At 39.3% G+C, this 10755-nt stretch overlaps 1 protein-coding gene across 4 annotated transcripts in view; it reads left to right on the forward strand.

Annotated features, from left to right (window-relative positions):
• Positions 1-10755, forward strand: part of ano8b (anoctamin 8b) — a 38676-nt gene that overhangs the window by 9857 nt on the left and 18064 nt on the right. For 2 of the 4 annotated variants that reach the window (XM_034881065.1, XM_034881067.1), the window contains exons 2-3: positions 8847-8957; positions 9828-9960. In XM_034881065.1, the coding sequence (XP_034736956.1) occupies positions 8847-8957; positions 9828-9960 (244 nt within the window). Of the gene's footprint in view, positions 1-6260; positions 6429-8598; positions 8711-8846; positions 8958-9827; positions 9961-10755 lie in introns of those variants that run through there. The other 2 variants (XM_034881066.1, XM_034881068.1) reach the window with 2 other exon arrangements.

The following is a 10755-nucleotide window of genomic DNA, read 5'->3' on the forward strand; positions in this document are numbered from 1 at the left end:
GTGCCTGATCATGTAATGATTATAAATTATCACAAGCAATCTAATTTCTATATTTCTTCCCATACTTTAATTAACCTAATAAACAACTTTCCCAGACAAAAGGTGTGTGTTTGACTCTGGCACAGTCAGTCAGATGTACAGCAACTAGATCTAATTACACACTAATGCTCGATGTTAAAGCTCCTTAAAAATGTATGAGTCTGTTTTCTCTGAATGCCTGAGTTGTTAGGTCCTCCGGTGACCCTCTGTGTGCTCTGAATATGAAGTACTATTGTGTCCTAGTGATTCAATTTTCAACTTTCAAGTTATAGAAATAGTAACACATTTTGGAAAATATGTTATGTATTTGCTTTCATGCCAATAAAAAAAACCTGCTCTTTTTTGTGTTCAAAATGAAGGTGTGGCTGGTTGGCTTAGTTAAGTAAAAACACTGGAAACTGGGGTAACATTGCTCTTTAGGAAGGTAACAAAATCTGCCTGCCAGCTCTTCTAAAGTTAATATATTACCCGTTATGTGTTGTTTGTTAAGTCTATAAAAACAACACACACAAAAAAGAGCAGGGCTAGCAGCTTCAAGTCCAGTTATGCTAAGCTAACAGGCTGCTATTGATTCACTCATTTGACTCTTGATAAGAAAGCAAATACGTGTTATTCATAATATATAATAAATTAATAATATTATCAATTCCATTTCATTTGATATTTTTCAAGGTATTTTGCTACAGTATATCAAAGTATCCAACTGGATATCTTCCAAATATGCCGTGGTGCTGCAATGATCCTTAACCTGCTCCACAGAAAACAAAAATGGCCACGAGCATGTGTTTGCATTGTTGCTGTGTGTAATACGTGTCCCTTTTGTTCCTCAGAAAACCCTTCCTCCACTTTGGCAGTTTCCCACTACTCAACAAGGAGGTCTGTTTGCTCCACAAAGGCTGCCATTCACTCCACTATATTCATCATCACCACTCGCTTATTCATAATTCGTAATCCCCCCCTTGACAATGCTCAATTCAGCCAGTTAGATAACCAGTCTGTGGTCTGAACGAGTAGTCTGCATCGACTGGGCATGAAAGGGATTTAACACTGGCTTCAATTCATTATTGCTACCTGACTGAATAGTACACTGCATAATTTCACTCATTTAACACTAGCTTTACAACAGATATGAAAGCTCAATCCCGGCTTTTTGTTTTTTCACTGGGGCAGCTCACCCATATTAACCATTTAACCGAAAATAACCCACCGATTAGCCGAAAGAGAGAGAGAAAGTGGGACATGAAGGAGGCAGATTGGATAATATAAATCACTCAGATGGTTGAGAAGCAAACACAAAATGTGATAAAAAGAGATCAAGACAATAGGATGGGGGAAAAGTGATACTTCAACTATTCTTCTGAGTGAGCACTGTGGCTCTTTTCTTCCTACATGGTCTTGCCTTGTCCTTCTCTCGGCCTGCAGCCACGGGTGGCTCCAGTATCACATGTAATCATTGTTATTTTGAGGCCAAGGACGAGTCCCTTTTATCCTCCGTGCGCCTGTTAATGAGGGAACCAGCGTTCTGATATCCACCAGCACTGACATCTTCATCCCATTTGTCACGAAGGTGGAACAGACACCTTCTATCTCCCTCCCGAAAACAGACAGTACCAGGGTGAAGCGTCTGGCGCAGGTGGGCGTTTAGGGCGTGTACAAATCCACTTTCGCTAGTTTAAAGGTGGAAAAAAGGGTCTGTGCGCCGAGCGCATGGTTCAAAGGGGTTGTACTTAGTGTCTCAATTAATCATAGGTGTGTTTTTTAGGGGTAACATGTAATAAACCAATCAGAGTGTCATCTTCTATTCCCTTTAAAAGCAAGGCGTGTTTGTAACTTGGCACATCGCTATTAAAATGGATTAAGCAGGAAGGAGAGATTTTCAGGATGAGAAACTGATCTGCTTGTGCGTGAAGTGAAAAAATGCAAGCAGATCATATATATTTATTTCATCTTGTGTGTGTAGCAAGCATAGTGTGCGTGCAATGTGCATGAGCCTAGGCGCATTTCACTATTTCACTGTTAAAATAACAATGAAATGCTTCATTATCAACTTTAGACCAGGTTTTTGTTGGTCAATGGCAAGTCTACCTTTCGCAATATGCCAAGAATGCACCTGAACACATCTCCCTGTTAGATCAGCACACCCATGGGCGCAAAGATGGGCACAGGTGCATTTGGTATTTAAACAACGTGGGCGCTGGACAGGAAATTGACAACTGCGTCGGTCTTAAACTAGCAAAGACGCTTACGTCGGGCTTTGCACTGCGCCAGGAGCAAGATAGGGCCCCTGATCTCAATTACATCATATACAGGGCTCTTTTATCTCTCTAGTGAAACTAGCAGCCCGCTCAGTCCACCACTCTGGTCCAGACAGAAATAATCTCAACAACCAATGGATTGCCATTCATGGTCCCCAGAGGATGATGCCTAGTACTGACTTAGTGATCCACAGATTTTATTGAAATGTCTCAACAACCATTATTTTATAGAGACATTCGTGTTCCCCTTCATGTAGGATACATTTAAATCATTTTGGTGAGAATTGAGAGAAGGGACTGAGAGATTCTGCTCAGGAGATGCTGCTCAGGGGGACTAAGAGAGAGGATTTTGGAAAAGATAAAGAGGCAGCTCACTGAGGTGAAAGAAAGCGAAAAGAGACAGAAGGAGTGCTCTGCTGCAGTGGGAAGAGGGGGCTTTTCATGTGCTATACATCTGTGTGTGCAGCTGTCATTGACGAAGAGAGATGCAATGTGGAATTGGGAGTGTTTGTGTTTGTCTATTTGGTGCCAAAATATATTCCGACTGTGTACCTTGCATTGGAAGAGTGCAGCAGTAAGGTGGCCGTTGCAACACGCAATAGAGCGAGTCAGTGTTTGGAAGCTGGAGAAAGCAGGATGGAGGGAGAAAGGGACAAATAAGAGGAGAGGTGGGTTATGGCTTGCTTCTTTATCTCAAGACATGTATGCTGCAAATGCAGAATTTACAGCTTTATTCACATAATCTTCACAGGTGGAACAGTCTGATTCAGTATTTATTTCAGACATTTCAGCTGCATGATGTGATGACTCAGCATGCACGTCGTTGCTGCACCTCTCTCTATATGTACATGTACAGGGATGGGATGTTTTTTTTTTTCCATCTGCATGTCTTTGTCTTTTTTACTATATTTGCATCTAATGTATAGTGTGTGTGTTTGGGGAGTTGGGAACAGGTTTGAAAGGTCGGTGTCTGTCCGTTGTGTTACCTTGTGGTCCAGTGTGGCTGGGTGTAGACTGTTCTGTACAGAATGGCGACATACAGAGTCAGGGAGGGAAATGATTCTAAAAAACCTAACTAGGCTCTCTGTCCCACAACCTGATGTAACACTCAGTAGATGTGACAATGGGAATGTTTTCTTCCTGTCTTATTTTTATTTGCTACGTTCCCTCATTGTCTCTTGGGACAATTCTGTTTTTCCTTACATTATGTCTGTGCGTCTGTCTATCTGCCTATCTATTAGACTGCCTAACTAAGAGTCAAAATGACTTGCTACTGAGAAGATGTAAATTCTCCAGTCTTCTAGAAAATTCACTCGGTTGCCAAGCATATTGAGTAAAGGAATCTTTACATTAAGTGCATTTGAAAGTACAAATCCTCAGCATCACACCAGTACGAAAAACCTGAACTGCAGGCCTCAGAAAGTGAGAAGGGGGGAATATTTTGCCTCACAAATGTGAGCTCTATGCAGGCATGCCCATATTATGAAAAAATCCCTTTTTCTGGGATTTGTGGTGTTATTCTGTGTCTCTGGTACTCCCACGCACATACAAACTTACAAAAAAAGATATTGTTCCATGTTCTGCAGGTATTCCACAAGTGGCCCTCGTCTAGAAGAAGTCTTCCAGCTAATCCTGCCTTGGACTGACCAAAGTTAGAGAAAGAGTTATCTAGCTCGGGCGCATGTGCAATTTCCAACAAAGATAGTATAGAAATGAGACATCTCACTCTGTTGCTAAAACAGAGACCTAAACACACAGGGTCAAAAGAGGCTTTGCAGCAATATGCGGAACAATAAAAATATGTTGTTTTTTGAACATGAAACCATGTAACCTATTTTGGTACAACCTCAAAATACAATTATGAACCTGAAAATGAGCATAATATCTGCACTTTAAGGTGCTTCTGTTAACAGCTGGCCCAGACAGGCAGCAAAGAGAAATTTTGTTTTTGTTTTTATGTGATGTGAACCTATGATAAAGTAACAATCAAATCTATCTGTTCTACAAACATACTGTTTTACTTTAATGCTGTGTAAAAAAGGGCTTTTTTAAAGAAAAGTGATCATCATGATCACCTGTAATTTTAAACATTAGATGTGACCGAGTAAATATGCTGCTGTCTCATGATTGCAAACTTTGTTAAACACACTTTATGCCTGGTCTAAATCCAGCCAATATGATACCAGGGTTTCAGAACTAGATGATTATAATATGTTTTAATCTTACTTGTTATCCTATTACTGCTAGTACCATGTGTTGTTCACTGAGAAAAACGTCCTCTATTCTGTTATAGTGATAGCAATAACAGCAGTTTACTTGAGATAAGGCAGAATAAATGTACAGTATGAAGCTAGAGTAAGTGTCAGTGAGTGGCCTCTGCAAAACACTACAGCAGGTACTGCTAATCACCAAACCAGTTGCCAGAAAAAAACAAGAATCTTGCAGGAATCACTAAGACTAACACATTTTCTTTCTGTTAAGCACCATACTGCTACTTGTGTTGCCATGACTTTTTTCAGGAATATGATGTGGATTCCATAACTTGAAAATATAAAAATCGTCCTGGGTGTGTTTCAGTAATATTAAGTCAGATGATCTACTCTCCTTAGCTGGAAATACAAAACGTACTGTACATGTTGAACCAATTAGCATTCCCAAACCATTCCTCATATGTTCTTTAGACCAAACCTAAACTTTTGCTCCAGCTGCTAAAAAGATTGACCCCAAATCATTGCCCCTACTAGACTGAGTAAACTCTTCAATGTTGACCTTTAGCCAAAAAAAACAGTTGTCAAACAAACTCACACAGGCAGCAAAGACAGTGAATGCATCGTCAAGTCTTTCCTTAAGTGTCTGCGACCTTCATTTTAGAGTTTGCATATAGAGAAAAATCGGTGTGCACACTCACACACACACGCACACACACACACACACACACACACACACACACACACACACACACACACACACACACACACACACACACACACACACACACACACACACACACAAATGCTTCAGGGAGCAACTGAGATCACAGAGAGACACCCTGCTTGCTGCTGTCTGATAAGCGTTAGCCCCAAAGCAGCTGTCTCACTGTGAAGACCGTGAGTAATACTGGATTTATCTCTATCACTGCTAGTCCTTGGCCAACCTGCTCAATGGTGCCCTGGTTTCTGTTAGAGGTCTAAAACGGGTTTTCAAACTCAGAATTTCCCTTATTTTGACAACACAAGTGAAATCTACTTTTCTATGTTATTGGTAGAATATTAAATACAGAAACTATCTTTGAACATTTAAAACTTCTTACTCAACTTCAACCTCATATTTTTCAACACAACTAAATATGTTTTTCATAGTACAATGAGTCTCAGATTGATGTCGTAGTAATGAAGTATCTCACTTCATTCATTAAGAACACTGATGAGTTAAAAGCCATCAATGCAAATTGATTAGCCTTTTTAAATCAATAACATACGTAAGGGAAGAGGGAGATAATGAAAAGCAAAGTCCTGCAAAGTGACAAAGCCACAGATAATTATCACCACTTCCCCTCAGCTCTTTGGGGCTACATAACTTCTTTTAACTCATTGTTTTGGTTTTTCGGACCCACAACTGGCTGTTTGGATCAGTCTTACTGCTCCCAGGAGGCAGCTCTGTACACTACCTGCTGAGCATCAAACAACATACACACAGTAAGTGACTAGCATGGTCAACATAATGGAGCTTTTCCCTGCTAAAGAACCAGCTATTTCCTTCAGGAATTGGCAGAGACCAAAACAGAGCTAATAAATTAAAGCATTGTTGAAGTGGTGAAACCAATCTGCCGGCTGGTCCAGGAGAGTGTGTGTGTGTGTGTGTGTGTGTGTGTGTGTGTGTGTGTGTGTGTGTTGCCCTCAGCGATGAATACTGGTCTCATTAGAATTGCTGTCATGTCGTAGCACTGCCTGCGGCACTGCCTCTAAGACACAGTGGAGCGGCTAGTCAGATTTCAGTATTTAGGAGTACCACTCAAGATTACAAAAAGTCAAATATACCTTGCTCTGTTTCCTATTCGGGCCATTAGGATGTCTGAACGTTTTCTTCAGAGAGGAAGAGCAGTGTGGAACCAGATTAAGTTGTCACAACCTCTTTGTAAGTACTGAAAAGGACTACCTTAAATTGTAATGCTACCTCTAAGTCAAGGTCCGTTTGCAGGTACAAGTTTGTAACTCTAACATGTCGTCTCTGTGTCTAGGCTTGCATTTCTTCTTTCTTTTAAGTAGCACTTTTTTAGTTAGAACCATGGTGCTTTCCAGAGAGGAAATGACAAGATGCGGAAATAGGACTGTTAAAATATGATTATAAAAGACAATATTAAAAAAGGATAAATAAAGTTTAATAATAATACATATATTATTAATAATAAATAATAAATTACATAAGAAGACAGCTGAATTATAACTCAGACACAATACAAGCTAATAAATAAGAAGCGTTAAAGAAAATACTTCTCATTAACTCTAAATGAATGCAACATCTGAAGACCAAAAAACATTTAGGCAATTCTATAATAAATGGATTTTGAGGCATGAATTAAAGCTGCATTAAGCTGCATCAATTGACTTGGTATACTTGACATAAAGTATCACATAATAAAACTATTTTGGTGAATCCAAACTTGCAATTTTGAACATCCAGCAGACAGAGCCACATTCCTTTTGCGTTGTGCTTCTTGTTAACATTCACTCTAGTTATATTATTTTAGCTCTTGTTTGGTCTCTACAAATTCTTGAGAACTATAACTGGCGCTTAAGGAGCTAGGGTAAATTCTCCACTGTTTTCACCAGCTAGTTGCTACTTTTCTGTCTGAGTTTTGTCGAGGGACAGGTAGCATACAGTATTATTACAGCTTTAGCTGATTACAGCTTTTTAGCTGATTGCAGCTGCCTGCTGTGGCTAAAAATTAGGTTGAAATTAAATTTCAAATTAAAAAATGTAAAGTCTCCGTAGGGCTGAAGGTTACTGCAGAGTTTGGCGATAATTCTATGAGGGTTTCTTACTATTAGTGACCCCTTTCAATTACACATAGTAATTTGCTCAATTGGTTATGTAAAATGATTGATCGCAATGTACTTCCAGCTGTTGAAAATCACATGACTTAGTTTGTGCACCAGGTTTATGCTGTATGTTGGTGCAGTGATTTTGCACATACATACAGTACGGTAAACATAACAAAATAGTATATTCTCTGGATAAGGCTGGTTTCTGGGAAGACCCACTCCGGGAGTAGAGGGACATACTTAACAGCAGCACAATGATGTTTTTATGTGACAGGTGTTTATTGGATTCACAGAACACACAGAAATACTGACTGATGTACAGCATCATGGTAGTAGTAGTGAAGTCATGGTTAAATTTACAGCTTGCTTCGACCATGACCTTCGTGAGTGAGCATGTGTGTGCATTCACTTTTCTATCCATGTAACCAATGTGGACACCAGTTGTAGGATGATAACTTTCATATTTTTGGTTTAGATTAAACATTTTCTATTGCTTTCAAATACATAAGAACAAAAAATTAGTATATTCTTGATAATAAACGTGCCTGTGTAAGATCTCTGTAAAGTGCCCCAATTTCCAGCTCCTCTGACACTCCACGCCTCAGTGATCACAAGGCCGTTGTGGGACGGCATTCTCTCCAGGCTGCTGTCATTATAATTCAGGAACCGGGAAATGGTTTTCACAAGCTGTCCTCTAACAGCTGAGCAGGCTCTGGGGTTAAACTGGTTACAAAATCACTTGGCACTGCTGTCCTTCTGAAAAGCACATCAGTGGGAATATGAGAATCCAGGTCAATGACAGATAAATGAGGTGTCAAAGATAAAGTTCATTTGAGCTTGGACAATAGAATTGCAGTTGTTAATAAAATAATTCCATGATGTAACAGTATATTCAATCTAGAAGAAACATATACTGTGTGTTATTTTCCTTCAGACTGCTGCTGACTGTGATATAATGTGACATTACTGTGTGGCTACAGTAGAGCTATTTTTGGTGTTTACTTCAGGAATAGAGACAAGGTAATTCTACACAGGAGCTAAATTCACAGCTCTATAGTCAAAATTTCTACGTATCAAGTTTTATTTTTCAACACTTGTATTTGGGTGTCAATGAGACTCAGGACATACATGTACAGTATGTACAGACAACACTGGGAGAAAGCTGCACTTACATGTGTCGAGTTGATTGAGAGTCTTGTGCGCGTATGTCACAATTTAGAGTGTGGACAATGTGTGGCCTCTGGTCTTGGCAGGGCAGGGTAAGCTCTGACAGTCTCATGTTGTGAGGCAAAGGCGCGTGACATTTAAATCTTTCCAGTCGAGACGATTTTGTGTGTGTGTGTCTGTTTTTCTGTGTGTGAGTGTCAGGGCAAGGTAAGAGTTTAAGAGGGGGGTCTGCCGAAAATGTTAAAAAGGTCATTGCTCTTTACACTGTTTCACTTTGACAAGGTGACTCTCTCTTTCTCTCCCTCTCTGTGTCTCTATCTCACTCTGTCTGTCCTTGTCTCAGATAAGTTGTTTGGAAAGCGGCTGCTGCAGGCTGGAAGACACATCATGTCTCATAAGTCTTGGATGAAAACGGTGCCCACGGAGAACTGTGATGTCCTCATGACATTTGCAGGTCAAGCATTCACACACACTCACTCACTTGTTTGTCTTTTATATGTATTATACTCTTTTCTATACCAGAAAGTACATGGCAATTTAGCTTGAAAAGTAAAAAAAAAATCAAGTTCCCAAATAATTATCTGAATAATTGGCTAACAATTTCAGCTCCATAAACCAACAACAACTCTTGACCCTCAAACAGCCCTCGAGGAAGGAAATTTCCAATGTTTCTTTACACACATACTGTATATGTAAAAGTACACACAAAGAGACACACACACACAAACACACACACACACGCGCACACAGATATATTTGCATTATACAATTTAACACAAATTTGATAAGAAACATCCTTCGATTGTAATGCTCAACAGTCACTGTGGCTGCACAAAGTGTTAAATGTGATCTTAGTCCATAATTTTGTTCCGAATTTGTGATATGAATATAAAGCTATAAATTGAAATTTTCATTTTACAGGCAAGGAAGAAAGCCATCCCCTTTTTTGTTTTTATTTCTCCCATTTAAATTCCTTTTAGAACATTATCTCTTAAAAAACCCAGAGATCCCAACCTCTTGCTGAGCAGTAGGGATCAAAACAGTTACTGCTGATAATAACGATGAAGATCATGACTATAACGTTGATCCTCCTACTTCACTTAACTTTCTCAGCCATAGCCTGAAGAACAGAGAAAACTGTTTATGAGCAGTTTCAATCTTTGAACCAGCTGAGAAGAGAAGTGTTTGTTGGTACAACTCTTTACCTCCAGCTGCTGCTCAGGAATAATTACTGTAGTACAAGCCTGTGGGAGTACTCCGGCAGCTCCTCTGTACAGTGATGCGTGGGTATGGTTAGATATGTATTTTGTTTTTCCTGTCACAGACACTACAGATGACCACACGTTGCTATGGCTACTGAACCACATCCGGCTGGGAATCCCAGAGCTCATCATCCAAATACGTCATCACAAGCACACACGAGTCTACGCATTCTTTGTCACTGCTACATATGAAAAGTAAGGACTCTCTACAGAGGTTTTCTATTGTTAGCAGCACATTTTTGCAAGGGTGTATTAAGTCATGATCTTGACAGTTTACCTGTAGCTAATAATTCTTTTCATTGTTTATTTCTTTAAATAATTGTGTATTTTGGTTTTACTATAAAATGCCAGAAAATTGGGAAAATGTTCAGCACAGTTTCCCGGAACACAAGATGACATCTTTAAATGTCTTGTTTTGTCCAATTAACAGTCCAAAACACTTTTTAAATAAATTCAATTAATAACAAAATCCTCACATAATTAAGAGTATAAAAAATAAAAGAAGGAAATCATTAATGTACAATATCTTGAGTTTATATACGACCATCAGAGTTTTCAGAAAATGTAGTAATGTAGAATTTAACCATTAGGTAGCTATTTGTATTTTTTGTTCTCAATGATTTAATATCCTTAAAGCTGCAGTGGGTAAAATGCAACAAAAACACCAGGATTTGATTTGAAGAAAAGACCTATTTCAGCAGCTTTCCATCTCCCCTCTCATTGGCATGGGCAGTGCATGCGCAGAACAGCCAATAAAAACTCTCTCTCTCTCTGAAATAACCTGTGATTGACCGAAGTCCCCCGTCGCAGGCTAGATTATCTAAGCCTGGTAACAGAGCCAAGAGGAGGTGCAGAAGTGTAGTTTTCTCTCAGACCAATGAATTACAATAAACTGAAAGATTATTAAGATGTTTTCCCCCAACGACACCAAAAATAACAATTTGACTCTTTCTTGCCCAATTAGAGGTGAACAGGTGTCTGTTAAATGTG

Source organism: Etheostoma cragini, chromosome 9 (genome assembly GCF_013103735.1).
Source record: "Etheostoma cragini isolate CJK2018 chromosome 9, CSU_Ecrag_1.0, whole genome shotgun sequence".
Lineage (NCBI taxonomy): Eukaryota > Metazoa > Chordata > Actinopteri > Perciformes > Percidae > Etheostoma > Etheostoma cragini.